The sequence below is a fragment of the Polypterus senegalus genome, chromosome 3 (assembly GCF_016835505.1).
Source record: "Polypterus senegalus isolate Bchr_013 chromosome 3, ASM1683550v1, whole genome shotgun sequence".
Taxonomy (NCBI): Eukaryota; Metazoa; Chordata; class Cladistia; order Polypteriformes; family Polypteridae; genus Polypterus; species Polypterus senegalus.
The window spans coordinates 59,027,765-59,048,316 of record NC_053156.1 but is presented as its reverse complement, the minus strand read 5'-3'; the positions used below and the strand labels follow the sequence as shown (position 1 = coordinate 59,048,316).

The 20,552-nt window shown below is 39.6% G+C and overlaps 1 protein-coding gene across 1 annotated transcript in view; it reads left to right on the top strand.

Moving 5' to 3' along the window:
• Positions 1–6,099: 6,099 nt before the first annotated feature.
• LOC120526488 (synaptotagmin-6-like) overlaps positions 6,100–20,552 on the top strand; it is a 149,254-nt gene continuing 134,801 nt past the window's right edge. Inside the window, exon 1 of the mRNA XM_039749654.1 lies at positions 6,100–6,154. Within this exon, the coding sequence (XP_039605588.1) occupies positions 6,100–6,154 (55 nt within the window). The remainder of the gene's footprint in view (positions 6,155–20,552) is intronic.

Sequence of the window (20,552 nt, the reverse complement as noted above, 5' to 3'; positions counted from 1 at the left end):
GTCCCTGTGGTAGGGAGCAGGTTGAGAACACCCTAGAGAGGTGGAGACATGCTCTAGAGAAGAGAGGAATAAAGGTCTGTAAGTAGGACGAAGACAGAATACATGTGTGTGAATGAGAGAGATTGGTGAGGATGCAGTGAGTAGAGTTGGTGAAGGTGGATGAGTTTAAATACGTGGGATCAGCAATACAGAGAAATGGGGAGTGTGGAAGAGAAGTGAAGAAGGAAGTACAGGCAGGGTGGAGTTGGTGGAGAAGAGTGTCAGGAGTAATTTGTGACAGACAGGTATCAGCAAGAGTGAAAGGGAAGGTCTACAGGATAGTAGTGAGATGTTATATGGGCTAGAGACAGTGGCACTGACCAAAAATCAGGAGACAGAGCTGGAGGTAGCAGAGTTAAAGATATTAAGATTTGCATTAGATGTGATGAAGATGGACAGGATTAAAAATGAGTACATTAGAGGGTCAGCTCAAGTTGGACAGTTTGGAGACAATGTCAGAGAGGTGAGATTGCATTGGTTTGGACATGTGCAGAGGAGAGATGCTGGGTATATTGGGAGAAGGATGCTAATGATAGAGCTGCCAGGGAAGAGGAAAAGAGGAAGGCCTAAGGGAAGGTTTATGGATGTGGTGAGAGAGGACATGCGAGTGATGGGTGTGACAGAGCAAGAGGTAGAGGATAGAAAGATATGGAAGAAGATGATCCGCTGTGGCAACCCCTAATGGGAGCGGCCAAAAGAAGAAGAAAATTGGTGGATAAGAGAATAATCAAAGAATAAATACCTCATACTTGTTAACCTGATCTACATGAAAATATGTGTGTCACAAACCACCTTGTTTGTCTGTCATTCAGCCAGTTAAGTCATTAAGTACATAACAGTGTAAGGTGCTTTCCAATAAAAAGTGTTCAAAATAATAAGAATCAATTCCATGGTAATTCATTTCAAAGGAAATCAGATTTGAAGAGTGTACAAAAGGGAGCCTGAACAATAAGCACATGGGAGCAGGTTGACAGTAGAGTAGAGTTGGGATTATTACCACTGATACAGGGGATGAAAGATAGAAAATACAGATATGTGCAGAGAGTGATTTAATTCAAGAGAGAAATTATGGTTTTTTTAGGCATGACCTGAAAGCTACTAAGTATGTTGCTTCACAAACAGGCTTCAAGGAGAGAGTTCCAAAGAGCAAGAAACACAAAGTCAAGGAAATTCTGACTGAAGTTGCCAAATGAGCCTTTGGAGCAACTGGAAGCCCATCTTCAGTGGCAAGTTGCCATGAGGCAAGCAATGCAAATGATTAATGTGGGATGTTGGAATAATGTGAAAGGTAATAGGTCATCATTCAAAAAATCTTTGGCGTCGAGACCGTTGAGGAATAAAGTATTCATTTAATTGTGTTTATGGAATAACTTTTGCAAGAACATTTTCAAACTGCAATATTAAGGAAGCATAGCCACCTCACAGATAAAGTGTCCTTGATTTGAATCATATCCCTAGTTGATGACTGTGTGGATCTGGCACTCTGTTCTAGGCGTCTCCCCACATCCCATAATCATTCATGTTAGTTTAATTGGCACTTCTTTGCATTTGTCAGATGAGAGTTTGATTTCTCTATCCATAGTGGTTTGAAGAAGAAAGAGAGCATAGAAACAAGATTGGTGTTGAGTGGCTGATAGCATGTTTCTTTCAAACATAGTACTTCAATACTAAAAAGAAAGACTATTCTTTCTGTAATGGCAACAAGCTTGCTGATCAAAAATATGAGTGGAAGATCATGATTTGAAAAATCTCACAGTGTTACTTAGTGGTGCACAGAGTTTTGGAAATAGATTAGCCAGCTTTAGTATTCAGTGTGTGAAAAATCACATTTCTACATCTGTCTTTATTACACATGGAACATTGCTAGATTCCAACATTCTTCACTTCTTCTGATGTTGTCTGTTCATTACAGGACTATCAGTAGAAATTTCACTAATCAAATATAACTTCCTACAAATCAACAATCATCAATAGATGGGTGACCCTAGCTACGGATTGTCCCTTATGACATGTAATTCATCAAGCCACACTTTATTTGAAAACTTTAGAATAATCTTGAGGAGAACAGGTCATTCATCCCAACAAGTTAATACTATTTCCTTCATTTCTCCAAAAATATTTGAGTTTTAAAGTTTCCTAAGGTCTTATTGTTTACCAAACTATGGGTTACATGTGTCTGTGGTTCGCTGTGTGAATGAAAAACATTCTAATGTTTTTGCAAAATTGACTCTCAATAAGTTTCCATCTGTTCCACTTTGTTCTTGTATCCTCTGTCCTAACTTAGATTTAATTTTAAACACTTCATTTATGTCACCTTTTAATCTCCAAACTGCTAATAGTTAAAAAGTTCAAGTCCTTCAGTCTCTCCTCTTAGCTCATACCTCTCAGTCCTTAGCACTTTCTTTAGTGCACTCATAGTCCTGCTACGCCCTTTTTGTAATATGGAGATCAAACCTAACTTACAGTGCTCCACGTGAGGTCTCGCCAGTGAGTTATATAGCATTAGCTATACAACCTAACATGCTACTTCCCTTTTAAATCTCCTCTGTGCACTGTCTGGATGGAAAAAATTAAGAGTCCACTACATCTCCTAGGTTTTTCTCAAAACGTGTGGTTTCTAGTTTCCTATTTTATATTTAAATCTAATATTTAGCCTCCTTACATGTATTTACATTAAAATACATCTGCCACAAATAAGCCTGGATATTGTCCCAGTCCTTTTGTTATAATTCGTCTGATTCTACATTATCTACCATTCTACTTAGTTTACTACCATCTAGAAACTTAGAAACCTGCGATATATATTCTAATCAAAATTGTCTCATATATGCAGTACACTGTATAATATACAGTATACAGTACAAATATGTCTTTCTTGTCATGTGGTGACCAGAATTGCACAAAGTACTCCAGATACTTTCTCTCTAATCATTATATAGTTTGGGCATAGCCTCCCCTGCTTTGGTCTTCCACCTTAATGAAAGAATAAATGTCTGTCTGTGTGTCTTTCCAGTTGCTTTGCCTTCATCATTCCAATAGGTAGCACATCACAAGAATTAACACTGCTTTTACGATTTCCATACCAAATGGTGTAAGGCAGAGGCGTATATAATCATGGTGCAATGCAATGCAAACTTTAATGCTGAGGTCTATGTTGATTTCTTAGATTTCAACCCATCTTAGATAGGTACCACAGACAGCATATGCTGTACTGTATATCTGAACATGGATCAACCACATCATGTGAAGTGAATAACATTGATTATCTCATTTCAATTGCACCTGTCAATGGGTGGGATTTATTACAGCAGCAAGTGAAGAGTCAGTTCTTGATGGTGATGTGTCAGAAGCAGAAAAAAATGGGCAGGTGTAAGGATCTGAGTAAATATGACAAGGGCCAGAGTGTGATGGCTAGGCGATTGGGTCAGATCACCTACAAAATGACATGTCTTGTTGTGTGTACCCGATATGTAATGGCTAGTACCTATCAAAAGTGGTCCAACGGCAGTAATTTTGAAAAAATGTCCATCCAGCATTTATTTATTTGCTCTCTAACCTCCTGGGGCACTTGAGGATAAATGTCATCTGGGCCTGGGGATCTGTTAGATTCCAGCCTATTTAATCTAAGCAGCACTTCTTCCAAATTATTGAGTATCTCCTTAGTAGTCCCTGTAACTGCTGGGAGGTTATCGACTTCTTCACATGTGCTTGAGGCCATCTGCTTCTTTAATGAGATACACAAAATATGATCGTATATCAGCGTTTCTCAACCTTTAAGTATTTGCGAACTGAGTTTTCATAAATTTTAATTTGCGCCCCCCCCCCCGAACATTTTTTGAAATGTAGATGCATATTTTATTATACCTACTTATCTTTTATCGACATTTATCTAACTCTATATTTATTGTTCTAGTATCAGAATGTAGTTCAAGTTAATTTGTTTTGGTTTCAACAGATGTTTTTTTTTCATATTTTTGATTCTTGTTTTTCTTTTTTTCACATCTTCGCACCCCCCTTTTTGTTACTTCACGCCCCCCTAGGGGGGCCCGCCCCACAGGTTGAGAACCACTGACGTATATGGAAAGGAAAGAGAACACAGATTTGTGGAAGAGGATCACAACTGAAATATCTCAGAGCCTGAAGCTTGAGGATTAAACTCCTGGACAGGCATACTCCTCATTTTGAGTGACCTCTGAGGGAGAGAGAACTAGAGAGAGATGTATAGAAAGAACATTTTTTTAGCAGTTGGTATGGTGATACAAAATGTTCAACGTGTGCATCAGCGCTAAAAATGTGAACCATTTTGTCAGCTAAAGTGAGCTATGTGCTACAGATAATGAAGTGTGTACTCTGCCAGGTGAATCATATTATAAGGAATGTTCTGTTTTAGCCATATTTCTGTATAATCCTGTTTTGAATTTACCAAACACTGTAATCCATTATCCAGAAGCAAAACATGGGGTAGCAGGAGGTTTTATCGCACATCATTACAAGTACTCTTCCTGGAGAAATGGCACAAAACCTCTTGGGAAGGAAAGCTTTGAATTGCATTTTCTTTAAAGTAAGGGTCAAGGTTCTGTGTTTCACATTGTTGATCGTGTTTGAGTGAGCTGCATGATACTTTTGGTTACAAAATAAAGTAACACATGCCACACAGAGGGCATAAATAAAAAGCTCAACGTTTAATGCCACATTTTAGCAGTGCCATTTTGCATGACATTCTTGCTCACTTGAATGCAAACAGAAGCACTGATTGGGTCCACTGGGGGACATTTACTTTCACACATTAACTAAGAGGTATGCAGAAAAAAGCAGTAGCCACTGACTGGGCCATCAGGACCCTAAGTAGAACACTGACTTGACTCACATGGCAATCATTTAGATGTAAAGGGAAATGGTCCATTGCAAATTTTAGCCAAGATGGGCCACTTACATTTCCTATATTATGAAACAAGCTGAGCAGGCAGTTTAAACCATCACTAACGTGTGCCTGATGATCCTCAAGCGCCGCACACAGAGCTCAGATCTTGTGTTTTCGGCAATGTGCTTAGTGGTCCTGAAGGGTAATTAACCCTGAGAACATTCAGCAGTTAGGCTTTGAGATCACACTTCAATTTTAAGAGTCTAGCAATTAGCGAATTTATTAAATAAAAAGAAATTCTAATGACAATTTCAAGTAACCTTCAAGTGAATGAACAATCGAGAGAACTGTTTAACAAAAGGCGCTGATTAAATGGCTAATTAAAAACGGAAGAAACTCTCCTGTGAAAGGCTCCAGATCTGTGCTGTAATTAGTCACATTCTTGAGGCACCATTCCTGCAGAGGCGCACTGTTCTGTGTGGTCGTCAATGATTGTGTTCATTTGTGTCTGCACTGGAGGAGTTCCAGGTGGGATTCCACGGCATCTTGTGGGTATTCTCACAGAACGAGAAATGTGCAAGATGAATTTACATTTTTCGATCCATTTAACTTGCCCAATGTTCCCATTCATTTTAGAGGACCTACTCACTCAAGAAGGTAGTAGAACTTGAAGGATCCATAACCCTAACCGTTCACTTCAAGGAGCACTTGAACATCTTACACAGCGCAGAGTTAAATTAGTCATATATATGGTAACTTTCTGAGAACCTCATGAGTGCTGTCATTGTTGGTTACTATTAAGACATTACACTAACTGGAGTGAGGCACAGTTGAGTGCACAAATCCTTTCAGCCACTCATTGAACAAAAACCATGCAACAGTCTAAGCAATTAAAAAATAACAGTAGGCCATTTGGTCCTGCCGGCTTATTGGCTTTTAGCAATTTTAATCCAGTTCTTTTTCAGATGCAATTATAAGATTCTGTAAGTTAGCTCCAATCACTCATTCCTTCAACAACGTAATGCTCCATTTCCTTCATTGTTCATTGGAAGTTTAAGGACAATTTTAACAGAGACATAAAAAGGTCATAACAGTTAAAATGTCACAAAATGTTTTATAGAATACTAGTATACTGTACATTAGTGGTTGCAAAGCACTAATGTATAATGGATTAATGGTTCAAAGCACTACTATCCGTAATGGATCAGCTGTCCCGGAAAAGATCAAAGGCCAAGGACCACTATCCAATAATGGGTGAGCATTCCCAGAGCAGTGTTTGATAATGAATCAGTGGTCACCAAGCCCTGTTCTGTAATGGATCAGCAGTCCCAAAGCTATATTGTTTAACTGATCAGTGGTCCCAGAGCAATATCATGCAGTAGATCAGTAGCTGTGGAGTATTGTTAAGAGACCAAAGATGAGTATTCAATAATGAGTGAAGAGCCTCAAAGCACTACTTGATAATAGATGAGTGGTTCCAGAATACTATTGGGAAATGGGTATGTGGTCCTAAAAGACTGTTCTGTAATTGACCAGTGACTCCTATAGTATAATAGACGAGCAGTAACACAAAATTTTTGCATAATAAATCAGTACTGTATATGTAAAAGATCAGAAGCCAAAGCCCCTTTTCAAGAACAGAGCACTATTTAATAATGAGCCAGTGTCCTAAGAGAACTGGTCAATAATGATTCAGCCATCCCTGATCATTTTTGTATAGTAGTAGTTTCAGAGTATAGCTATGTAAGAGATCAGTGGCCAGAAGTGACTATTTCATAATAGATGAACGTTCTCAGAAGCCTGCATTTATTATTGGTCCTACAGCACTTTTCATTAAGTGATCATTGGTCTTGAAAAACGATTTGGTCATAAATGAGAGGTCCCAGAACACTGTTGTGTAGATCAGTAGTTGCAGAAGCCTCAGAGCACTGTTTAATAATGGATCATGAGCACCTCTTGATAATGGATCAATTATCTCACAGCAACTTTTGTGTAAGAGTAGTTCAGAATATTGCTGTTGTCAGGGATGCCAGGGGCAACGACCCAGCCGGGACGCCATGAGGGACCGGATGTGGGTCTGCGCCCACCCTGGATCACGTGGGGGCCGCCTTCCTGGTTGCTTTGGGGGCCATGGGTTGAGGGCATGGAAACCCTACCCTGCAGGGGCCCGTGGTCACCGCCAGGAGGTGTCCAAATGCCTTGGGGACCTGTTCCCTCAGCACTTCCACCACACCAGGAAGTGCTGGGGATAAGATTTTGAAGGACACCCGGAGAGCTGCCGGGAGAACAGCTGGGGCGTGGCCAACGAGGGAATGCCGGGAACCACCTGGAGCTCATCCGGGAGAGAATAAAAGGGGCCGTCTCCCTTCATTCAGGGCTGGAGTCGGGTGGAAGCAGGACGAGGCAGAAGAGGTGTGGAGGCGGCCCGAAGAAAGGCATTTTGTGGCCAGGACTGTGTGTTTGGGGTTTGTGCACTGAATGGACTGAGTCTGAGTGACTAATTATTGTAAATATTGTAAATAATAAACGTGTGGTGGTGATTTACAACATGTCCGCCTGTCTGTGTCCGGGTCGGCTCCACACTGTGTAAAAGACCAGGGACCAAAAAGTACTATTCACTAATGGGTCAGGAGTCCCAGAGCACTATTCGACACTGGTCTCAAAGCTAATAAAAGCTATAAAGTATTGTTATGCAGTGATGAGTGACGTGACCGAGTTTTGTTTCATATACTGTTTTCTGAAATTGTGATTAGTCGAGTCTGGGAGTGTTTTAATAGCTTAATTTACTAATTATTTTAATGGTTTGAAACAATTACATGGCAGTTTTTATTCAGTGCATCGTACTTGAGTGTGTGAGACTACTAAAGCAATCACTGTGGGTGCGGTAAAATAACTGCTGAATGTAAGCTGTGAGGTAAGGAGCAGGGAGCCGCAGAGGATAAAGAGGTAAGTGCCTAGTGGAGATCAAAGAAAATAACGACCAGAGTACAAGCAATCATTCACTACAATTTTGTCTTGGTGAGTAGTCCGGCTGGAAAGGAGAGCACAGGAAGCCTTGGCTCTGTTGAGTTTTGCGCAGGCTGCAGGACCAGAAGCTGATGTGGAGGTTGCAGGAGTGGCTGAGTTAGTCTGAGTCTTTTGATTGACTTAAAGTGATGAGATGAGAATGGAACTACACAGAGACAGGAGGATACAGAGTGTAGTGACATCCATTTCAGGGCAAGGCACCAGAGGGAGCTGTGGGTATCAGCTGAAGTGCTAGTTCGCAGTGTTGTGCAAGTTCACACCTCACAAGAACTAGCTCAAAGTTCAGTTCACGCAGATTGAAATGAGTAAATTCACATTCATAGGTCACCATTTCAATTTTGAACTAGTTCATGTTCAATTCATTTTGTATTTTTTAAGGAATGAGAATAAATGACCCATGAGTCTACTTTTTTCAATTTTGCATTCCTTCTATTAGGCTATTACAGCATTCTTGAATAAAATACAAAAATTATGAAGACATTTTTATTTAAATACACTTTATTGAGTTATACCCAGCAACAAACACATATAACCATATATGCTAATAATCTCCCGGTCAAAAAAGAAATTAAATAGATGCAATTATATATATATATTAGAGCTCTGTTTTCAACCGTGTGACACAAATGGTGACTGTGGACTCAGCATGTAGGTGAACTAACCTATTAGGCTGCCGATCAAAATTTGTGTTACATATTGTATGTCTAATGGAGAAAAATATAAAGTGGCCTCGTGAAGTACGTTTTCCTTACGAAATAAATGTTTGAAAACCACTATTTGTGCTTTTCCGAATACCGTATTCGGATTCGGCTCCACTCCTACATTATAGAGTAATGCAAAACGTTTAATCTGGAAAAGAATTTAAAGGAAAAGAAAAAAAGGCTGTGGCTGACTTCAAAGCACTTAAAGGGGAAAGCTCAGCAGTGCACAGGTAAGCGGCCAGCGTTAAGACGCTGATCAGGCACAAGGGGCTGTAGGAGCAAATAAGGTAGTAAAGCTTTATTTATTTGTTTATTTTAGATTAAACAGTCCTTAGCGGTCCAGAGGTAGAACAGTTAAGTGGACGACAGCGTATTGGTTCATTAATATGGGGGAATACAAACAGTGCGAGTGGAGAGCTTATAAGTAAGAAGAGCAAAGTTAGAAGAGACAGAGAAAAGTAAAGTTAACCTCATAGAAAGACAAACAGCAGGCAGCTGAGAGGGAGAACAGTACAGGAGCTTAAGGGGAAAAGGTGTAAAATATCTGTAGCAGATCTTAGTGTTACTATATAAGTTAAGGAGCAGCCAAAAGAAGAAGAAATTTAATTTTAAGAAAAAACTATTAAGGCAGTTTAGTAATCCCAAATCAAATTTTAATAATTAGGCCAGTGCAATGCAAGTCCTGTTAGATGTTGGACTTTTTAAATGATGGTTTGGAAGAGCCAGTTGTCTATGAGGGCTACATCTGCAAGAGATGCCAGCTGATCCATCACCTCGAGCTCAGGGTCGCTGAACTGGAGGAGGAGTTGATTGACCTGCGTTATAATAGAGAATTGGTGGACTTGGCCCAGGTGTCCTTTAGAGATAGTGTGCACCCCTAAGGTGGCGCGGGAGGAGATTCCAGACCAGACAGGCAGAAATAGGTCACGGTCACAAGGCATAAGGTAAAGGGTGCATCAACCCCAGAATTAGAAGTGTCTAACCGTTATCATGTCCTGGCGGAGCTGGACGGTGACTCTGATAATTCTGAGGTGGTAGGCAGGGTTGAGGAGCCCCAACGGGCCACCTCAAAACCAGTTCCCAAAAAGAGAGAGGTAGTGATAGTTGGGGACTCAATCATTAGGGGGATTGAAGCACAGGTGTGCTCCAGAGAGAGAGAGTCTCACATGGTGTGTTGCCTTCTGTGAGCACAGGTGGGAGACCTCCCTGGAAGGGTGGATAGGCTCTTGGCCAGAGCGGGGTGGATCCAGTTGTCATTGTCCACGTTGGAACAAATGACATACATAAGGGTAGTCTGTCAGTTCTGCGATCCAAATTCAAAGAGTTAGGTACCAAGCTGAGGAGCAGAACTGACAAGGTAGTCTTCTCGAGTTCTGCCTGTGCCACGCCAGTCCAGGTAAGATTGAGGAGATTAGAAGGCTTAATGCGTGGCTCAAATCTTGGTGCAGGGTAGAAGGGTATAGGTTTATGGGGCATTGGGACTCCTTTTGGAACAGATGGGACCTGTTCCCGTGGACGGGTTACATCTGAACGGAGGGGCACCAATGTATTGGGGAGGCGTATGTGTAGGCTAGTCGAGGATTGTTTAAACTAGGGAATGGGGGCAGGGAGTTTAGGACAGGCCAGATTTAGATCTATACATGGAAGAACAAACAATGGTGTAGAAATAAAATGCATAGTAATGTAAATTTTAAGCAAACACGTAAAGATAGAAGGATTAACACATTAAAAATAGCTTGCCTTAATGCTAGAAGTATCAAAAATAAGGTAAGTGAGCTGGAGTTGTATGTAGCAGAGCATAATTATGATATTATAGCAATAACAAAGATGGGGATGAATGTAACATAGAAAGATATACATTTTTTAGGATGGATAGAACAGAAAAGGAGGTGGGGTTGCTGTTTATGCCAAACAGGGATTAAATGTAAGTCATCTTCAGTTGGATGATGTGCCCCATCTTAGTGAGGACATGTGGCTTCCTGGAAAATATTAGGGAAAAGGTCTCATTTTAGGAGTGTGTTATAGACCACCCAATTCAGACAGTAATTTCAACACACATCTTTTAGTAATATCAAAAGGCAAGTTTACAGGGGATATTATAGTCATGGGGACTTTAATTATCCAAATATTAACTGGGATAACCTTACAGATGGAGGAGCACAAGAGCAGGAGTTTTAGAAGTAATCAGCAACTGTTTTTTAACACAGCATGTTAAAGCACCAACACGGAGGTGAAGCCTGTCTGGATTTAGTATTCTGTAATAATCAGGATAGAATTGAGGGTGTAGAGGTGATTGAACCACTAGGGTCAAGTGACCATAATGTAATACAATTCTCAGTATTTTGTAAGAGTACAGATGCAAAGACTAAAATTGTTAAGTTGAACTTTAGTAGGGCTAATTTTGAGCAGATGCGACAAAGTCTAAGTAGGATAGACTGGGATAAGCTTTTAAATGTGGAGACAGTCGAGGAGCAGTGGAACAGGTTTAAAAATGTTTTACATGTAATGCAGGACAGATACATACCTAAATTTGGAATTAATAGGAAACTAAAAAAACTCCACGGATTAATAAAGATTTAAAAAGAAGTTGCAAAGGAAAAACTGCTGTATAAGGCATATAAGACTAATGACTGCAAAGAGAACCGTAGCATATGAGAAATGAGGGCAACCATTAAGAAGGATATCAGAGAGGCTAAAAGACAGTTGGAGAGGAATATAGCAGATAAGGCGAAAGAAGACCCCAAGAGATTCTTTCAGTATTTTAGTAGTAAAAGAACAGTTAAGGAGGAGGTCAAGTTCATCAGGAATAGTAAAGGGAATTAAAAGATACAGACAATGAAATAGCAGATGCCCTAAACTTACATTTTTCTGAGGTGTTTACAAGTGAGCAAGTGGATAACCTGCCAGAGGTAAACACAACTACTAAGGAGGTACTGAGGGATTTGGAAATTGTAGAGGGAGAAGTGCTGCTCAGATTAAATAAGATGAAATCAAACAAATCACCAGGCCCAGATAATATTTATCCTCGTGTTCTTAAGGAGGCTAGTGAGTACATATATAAACCCTTGACACATATTTTTAGGAAGTCACTGTGCACTGGAGAGATTCCAAAGGACTGGAAAATGGCAAATATCATCCCATTATATAAAAAGGGTGACAGGGCAGATCCAAGCAACTATAGGCCAGTAAGCTTAACAAGCATCACAGGAAAATTAATGGAAGGAATTATTAAGGATAAGATTGAGCAACACATGACAAGGACAGGAGTTATTCTGAACAGTCAGCATGGGTTCAGAAGAGGGAGGTCGTGTTTTACTAACATGTTGGAATTCTATGAGGAGGCAACAAAAGGATACGATCAAAGTGGAGCTTATGATATTATTTATCTGGACTTTCAGAAAGCATTTGATAAGGTGCCACATGAGAGGTTGGGCATCAAGTTAAAAGAAGTGGGAGTTCAGGGTGATGTTTTTAGATGGGTGCAGAATTGGCTCAGACACAGGAAGCAGAGGGTGATGGTGCGAGGAACCTCATCAGAACTGGCCGATGTTAAGAGTGGTGTTCCACAGGGGTCAGTGCTAGGGCCGCTGCTATTTTTAATATATATAAATGATTTAGATAGGAATATAAGTAACAAGCTGGTTAAGTTTGCAGATGATACCAAAATAGGTGGATTAGCAGATAATTTGGAATCTGTTATATCATTACAGAAGGACTTGGATAGCATATAGGCTTGGGCAGATTTGTGGCAGATGAAATTTAATGTCAGTAAATGTAAAGTATTACACATAGGAAGTAAAAACGTTAGGTTTGAATATACAAAGGGCGTCAGAAAATCGAGAGTACACTTTATGAGAAGGATTTAGGAGTCATAGTGAACTCTAAGCTATCGAATTCCCGATAGTATTCAGAAGTCATTAAGAAGGCTAACAGAATGTTAGGTTATATAGCACGATCTGTGGAGTACAAGTCCAAGGAGGTTATGCTAAACCTTTATAATGAACTGGTGAGGCCTCATCTTGAGTAATGTGTGCAGTTTTGGTCTCCAGGCTACAAAGAGGACATAGCAGAACTAGAAAAGGTCCAGAGAAGAGCGACTAGGCTGATTCCAGGTCTACAGGGGTTGAATTATAAGGAAAGATTTAAAGAGCTGAGCCTTTACAGTTTAAGCAAAAGAGAACTGTATATATGATTTTTGACTACCCTCTCGAAGCACTTCATTGCTAATTACTGCAACAGAACAATGGTCATTCAGGCAGGTTGTATGTGATTGTTTTGGTACAGTGGAAATGCTGGACCTTTAAATGCATTTTTGGTATGATTGACTGGGTTAAGGAGAGCTTAAATATTACCATGAACACTGATAATGATATCAGATCTCAGTTCAGAGTCTTTTCAAGTATAGCTTCCATCTGATGAGCTGCCAACTTCATTTCAAAATTCTGACTTCCTACATGTGTTTAAGAAGCATCCAAAGACTCTCCCGTTTGGGTTATTTCTGTTTGACATTAGCTGTTAGCTTTTGAAACCTCGGAAGTGTATCTCACTTGTATTTTGTTCTGAGCTCTTCACTTGTGTTGGTCAATTTTTGTAAACTTGTCCTGTAACACTTGTTTCCAAACAGTCCCCCAGATTGATATTTACTCAATTGACCTCCTTTGTAAGTTATTATGGATAAAAGTGTCTACTTAAACAAATCAATGTAAATGTAAAATGTTTAGGTTTTATCTGACAGCTTTAAGGGCAAATGGTGAGAAAAGAGATGGGGTCAAAACTACATTCCAATAAATAAGCAATAAACAAGGGATGAGAGGAAAATGACAAAATTTACAAATAATGAAATGCATTAAATAATGAAGACACAATCATAACAAGCAGTTGCCTAGTTTTCTAATTTAAAAGATCAGTCCCAGAGCAATATTTATTTATTTATTTATATGACTATGGAGGATTTTTCTGTAATTGATTAACAACTATAAAGGGCCAGAGTTCTATTTTATAATAGATCAACAATTTCAAATAACTGCTGTGTAATTGATCAGGTACCGCTAGGCACTGTTTTGAAGACACTCCGAGATCTTAACGCTATTCAGTAATGGATTGGAAATCACAGAACGCTAACCATAAATCAGATGTCCCAGAGTACTAAGGTATTGTTCTTACAGAGATCTGTTCATGAACAAATCAAACATCCTAGAGCACAGGTTTTTAAATGTTGCAAAGAAGTATTTTACAATTAATTAGATGCTCCATAGCATTATTATATGAGGGATCAGAGGTCACGGCATGTGAATGTAACAGAGCAGAGGTCAGACATCTCAATTCCTGATGTAAAGTTATTCTAATACCGTTAATGGTGGATCAATGGTACCAACTCAATAAGTCAGCAAATATCCCTGTTTTATTAAAGCAGTTTGCACTTAAAGGTAGGGATTATGCATACAATATTCCTGTCAATGGCTTAGCACACTTATCCTTTCAAGGAAGCCATAGCATTCATTATCTTAGAAGAGCAACAAACATGTGATGCTAAAGTCTTCCACACAAACAGCAACATTAGTGTAGTTTTTAATTATTATTTTAACGTAACAGTAGTCAAATTCAACAACCAAATCAATTGTTGCAAAGCAATGTATTCTCTTTAGCTTGATTTGAAAATGTGAAACTTACAGATGATCCTCATTGATTGTGGAAGTAGCTGACCATAAGTCATTAATCAAGAAGTTCTGTTGTTTAAAATGCACATCAGTTGGTTTGTACATTATTGAGGTAATCAATCATAGTTTATAGAAAAATGGAAATTTATCATCAGACCTTATTAAAGGAGATCCCCAAGGTTCAATTATGAGCCCACTATTGTTTGCACTGCATCTAAGGAATGCTGGTTATGAAATCAAATTTGCCAAGAATATTTCTAAGTAGCAGATGCAGCATTTCTGTATTCATGACATTCCTCCCTGATCCTGGCAGCTAGTAATTTAGTATTCAAGTTTGATCCTAGGCAGGAATTGTTAAGTGACTTAAAGCTTCTATTAAATCCAAGAAAGGATCAAAGCGATGGACATTTGAACATAAAGCCAGAGGCCTTAATTACTTTAGTCACCAATGAGAAGGTCACTAAGGTTGATCTGGATTTGGAGCTGTAGATAACCCTGAGGACAGTTGGGTGTCCCACCCATGACAGAGGTGGAGTCCTTTCCCAGCCTGGATGCCATTTATGGAAGGATGGACTAAATGGGGGCAATACCCGGTTGGGCTGCCTTATGATCCCTGTCCTGAGTGAGATGCCTAAAGAGTGTAAGAACTGGCAGGAGAGTACGGCAGGCAGCAGTTCATCCCCCACATTAACATATGACAGTGTCCCTCATGAATAGTCCCAGTTTGGACACCCTCTGGTCTTGATGGGAGTTGGAGTCTGGAGGAGCAGCCCTGTTGTGCTGAGAGTGAGGAATGATGGTGTGGCCACCCTCTTGGACAACCTGGGGTCTGTCGATCAGGAAGTTAAAAATCCAGCAGCACAAGTGCTCAGACACAGGATGCTGAGAGGTTTCTTGTGTTAAATGCAGAGCTATAGTCTATAAATAGCATTCAAAACATAGTTCCCCCTTTTGCTGTCCAGGTGGACCAGTGCTGTAGGAATGATCAAAGCAATGGCATCCTCTCTGGTTCAACTGAAGCGATTTGTGAACTGTAATGGTTCCAGTTCTTGTGGCAGAAAAGAGCATATGTGATTTTTGACTACCCTTTCGAAGCACTTCATTGGTATAAAGTAAGCATTAGTGCAACAGGACGATGGTCATTCAGTGACCATCAGTGATGTGATTGTTTTGGCATAGTGGCAATTGTGGACCTTTTGAAGTACGTTGGTTTGATAGACTGGGTTAAGGAGAGATGCAATATCACCTTACGAACCTTATGAACACTGCTGCAAGCTGATCAGCACAGATCTTGAAAACAAATCCTGTCTGGATCTGCTGCCTTCTTAGTCTCTCTTCTCACGCCATGGTCTGACAAAGTGAACACTGTTTCCTCATTGTGCAGTTCTATCACCGCAGATGTGCTGGACTGGCTGCTGTTACTGACATTCACATTAAAGCATGCATAGAAATTATTAAGCTAGTGTGCCAGAGAGGCATTCACTGTGCCTGAGAGTTAATTTATAGTCCATTAGAGGAGTTGGAGTCCAGAGGAGCAGCTGTGTAGGGATCCCTGGTGAACGACTGAGGGCACTTCCGGGGAAGAATCTCCCTGGCTTTCTCATAAAGCAGAAGTGCTTCCAACTGGCTATGCCACATCATCAGAAGTACTCCCAGTTCCTCAATAAAAGGGATATCACTGCCTTGTCCAGGTGAGTCGGAGCTGGGAGCGGAGGTAGGCAACACTCAACTTTAGGAGTAGCAGTTCAGTGGAAAGAGAGGGAGAGAGTAAGAAGAGAAGCATAATATTTAATCATTGTGCAAGGTACTTGTGTACTAAAAACCCCTTTGATTTGAACCCGGGACTGTGGTTGGGTGTTTGTGGTTGGGGTTTGGGGCTCACCGGTACTCCCTAGCCTTCACACATTATTCTTGATCGTAAGGTAATCAAATTTGAAAATATGAACGATCTCTTGAGATCATAGACTTAAAATTTGTATCAAAGACAAGGTAGAGTGGTCTTCCTTCACAATTTAGTGGGTATATATCATGAACCCAACCCTTTGTACCACTCAGTTAGCTTTAAGGTCCAACACACCTAAGTAGGATGGTCATCTCATTCACCTTTTTTGGAACAGTTGCCCATAAAAGAGAAAGATAATGTCACAGAAAGGAGGCATGAACTTTACTGTCGAAAATTAACAAGAATTTACTCCACCTAATTTGGAAGCAATGTCTTCCACTGAAATAATTTCCATTATGAAGTTAATTTTCCTTTTGATTAATTCTTTCATACCCTTGTTTTGTTATTGAGGGCATACATTTTAATGTTGCTATGTTTGCTATTTAGGACAAATTATTAGCTATTGTTAAAGCTTCTTCTGTTCATTAAACTTTATAACTCTTAGCTTAACACAAAGGTTCAGAATGATGAACTCTTTACACATTGGTGGAAAATGATGGCATGAAAGAGAAACATGTGATAAGTACGGTGGGATGATGTTTTTATCAATGGTGATTTACAAATTTAAGACACAGTATGGTAAATTGTTACAATTGGAGCACAGGTAGTAAGTCAGTGGTGGGCACTGAGTGATCAGCCTTAGATGCCCTAACCAATATAACCCTAAAACCTGCCTATTATGGCCACTCTGCTACAGACGAAAAGATGGTTATGTTCAACTGTGTAATACTTCATATTTTTTAACCAGTTTAGACAGATTAAAATTGAATTTATCAACTCTTTGGTACAGTGGCGAAGGCACTAGACTTAAAACCAGAAGGCTATTGGCACATCCTGCCTTTAACCTGCTATGTCGGGGCACCAAACATAAAAATATCTAAACAGCCATAACATGTCCTGACCTTGTGATTTGCCTTCGATAAAATAGTGAGCCAAATGTACGTGAAACAATATTATTTATCTACAGGTGCCATTGAGTAAAAAGTTTCATTTGTTCTTAATAAGTCAGACATCAGCCTTCTCATTATCCTAAACACTCTTTTGCCAGAGCTCATTTAGCTTTGTGGCACCTACCATTTGGTATTCTGCCAAAGTCCGTATAAGAGGCTCCATCAATAGACATATCCTGATCATCCGTAAAAAGACAAACTGTCTCTCATATTTATTGCCTATACCCGGAACTGCATTATAATTATCCACCAGCTTAATCCAGTTCAGGGCTGCAGGGGCCAGACCTATCCCTTTGGCGCAAGGCAGGAAACAGCCCTGTGCACAATGCCAGTCTAATGGAGAGCCCACTAATGCACACAGTTCTGGGGCGATGTAAGAGAAAAGCCAGAATACTGGGTGGAAATTCTAAACGCCACACAGACAACCACCAGGCACAGGATTTGAACCCAGGATGGTGGATCTATCAGGTAGCAATGCTAACCACTGCACCACCTTATACTCACAAACACCCTACTTGATTTTTTCTTTTGTATTATTTAGTAAGGTTTCCCCTTCATTAAACAGTGATTATCAGTACTTGTCACTGTATTTATTTATTTCTTGCATTTTGTACAGTATGTGCTGCATCTATGATGCCATTGCAATGCCTAAAGGAGGTCTTGTGCAATGGTGAGTAGAGACTAAAGAATATTTTGGTTAACTTAACTGCCTTTTCTTAAGTGTTTGCCCTCCATTCTCCTTTATCCAACTTTCCTATTTACGTGGGCTTGCTCTTGGCTCATTTGAAGCACCATAGCTTGCCTGACATCACTCTTCCTACTGTCTTTTTCTCACTTCTACTTTTCTTTTTCATCATGGCACTGGAAAATGGTGACATATTTCATGCTGGTCAAGAATTTCAAAGAAGTGCATACACATGACAGCACTGCTACTCTACTACTATTACACTCACTACTGATGAGCAAAATGATTTGCACGAAATTCAAATTTGCTAAGAAACACTGATGCATCACATAAAAATTCATGTAGCAAATGACAATTGAGCCATTGACACAAGAAGAACGGTGATTATTTAGAACAGTGATTATTTCATGTCTGGAAGTGTTTTTGTGCATTCAATTTGAAAGTGTCTCCCTGTCATTTAGTATTTAAATGAAGATCTAAGTAACACTTAAATTTAGGTACTGCAAAAATTTGCTCTTCTGTAATAAGACCTTAACTAAGGATTCTCTTGCTCTTCATAACACTTACAGAGCATCAGTAAATCGGTTATTTATCTCTGTGCAGTGTGACATCATGGTAAAATTACTTTTTAATATTAACGACTCACACGATTCAATATTTAATATCAGGAGCAGTATGTCTCAGTGAAATCATCTCGGACCACCTCAAAGTGAAGTTTTGCTAGTCGGTCACATTGCAGAGATAAATAAACACTTTACTGAGGCTTTGTAAGTGTTCTGAAGACCGAAAGAAGTGTTTTTAAGGTTGTGTTACATGATAATAAATGAGTAATAGATGAATTTCTGGAGTACCTAAACTAAAGTGTTACCAAGATCTGTAATTGATAAAAAAAAAATCCCCAGACTCATTTCCTGTCACGTGTTGACATTTTCTTGAGGCATTACGTTTGTGTTGTGTTTATACTGAGAAGGGGATGCCACATTGCCAATTAAAATGCCAGAATTAGTGATCAGAACCCTAAAGGTGTATCAGAGACAGAAATTAAACCTGAAGCTCTGTGACACAAGGAGCATGTGAGCTGCCATCTGCAGGAATCGAACAGCAGGAAAGGGCAGTTGGTGGGTAGTATCGGGCTGGATTTTAGGTTGATGCAACCTGTAAGCAGCTTTCCATGGAGTGAGTTTTTCAGTGAAGAAAACACAGTTTGGTGTGCCATTGTGTAGAAAATATGTAGTATGCCACATTTTATAAAAATGCATGGCACCTCCGCAGTGATGTAAATGAGAGGCATAATTAGAATTGATTTTATTACTGTGGCATGGATTACATGGATTACATACCTGCGGAAAAGAGCACAAGTAAACACAGAAATGTGAACGAGTCTTTAAGAGGCAGTAGTTCTCTTTTTTATTTGTTTTGCCATTCACAACTGCAATATTTTTGTGTCAGTTTCTTGAAACCTCTCTGTTTCACTTATCATTAATACTCTCTAATATAAATCTTTTTATCTGCTGTGGATATCCTAATTCTGCTGTACCTTTATTCTTTCATGGTGTTCCAGAAGGCACCATCAGACGTGTTCTTTTTTTTACTTTTATTAAATTTAATTAGGTGATTTGCCGATTCTAAATTGTTCCTAGTGTGTGCTTGGTGTGTGGGTGTGTATATGCGTGCCCTGCAGTGGGCTGGCGCCCTTCCCGTGGTTTGTTTCCTGCCTTGCACCCTGTGTTAGCTCCAGCAGACCCCTGTGACCCTGTAGTTAGGACATAGTGGGTTGGATAATGGATGGATGAATTTATTTAAAGCTGTAACATCCCATACAATCAAGTCACATTTAACAAAACTAAATTCAATTTAACCCACACCCATGAGGAAGAGACGAAAGCCAAAAGACTGAGTAAAACGTTTAAGAGTAGTATAGAAGGAAAGGAGTCTTTCTCCCCATTATAAATGCTAATTTTAAAATGTTATAATTAGATCCTAGCAGGTTTTTTAAAAGTTTTCAACAAATCCTCTAAGAGAGAATTAGAGTTTTTCCCATTTCAGATATATATAACTTCAGTTACCCACTGACATAGAATATGTGAGTTAGGATTCTTCCATTTGAGGAAGATACTGTAAGTCTACATGCCAATAGTGAAGTAAAGGCAATCACAGTTTGTTTGTCCTTCTCCACTTTAAGCTCATCTGGAAGAACACCAAACACAGCTGTTAATGGATTAGGAGGGATTGTAACACCAAGGCTGTCTGAAAGGCATTTAAAGACTTTGGTCCAGAATGATATTAATTTAGTGCAGGCCCAAAACATGAGGCTGGAGCTCGATTGCAACGTTCACAGGTTGGACCTTGCCCTGGAAACATTCTGGACACATTTAAATGAAATAAATGCTCTTGATAAAAGATTTTAGCTAAATAATTGTATGCTTTGTGCATAAAGAGCTCGAGTGAATTCTGTGCATGGCTGCCTTCCACTTCTTTTCTGAAATGTTGAGTAAGAGATTGTTTTCCCACGGCACTCTGGGATCTTTAAAAGGAAGGGACTTCTAAATGGTTTTATATATTATAGAAATGCTGTTCGAGTCCTCAAGACTGATCAATATTTCTTCTGGAACAGAAATAGGTAGTAGGTGAGGAAAATTGGGCAGATTTCATTTAGCAAAGCTTCTAATTTGGAGATAGTGGAGAAATTG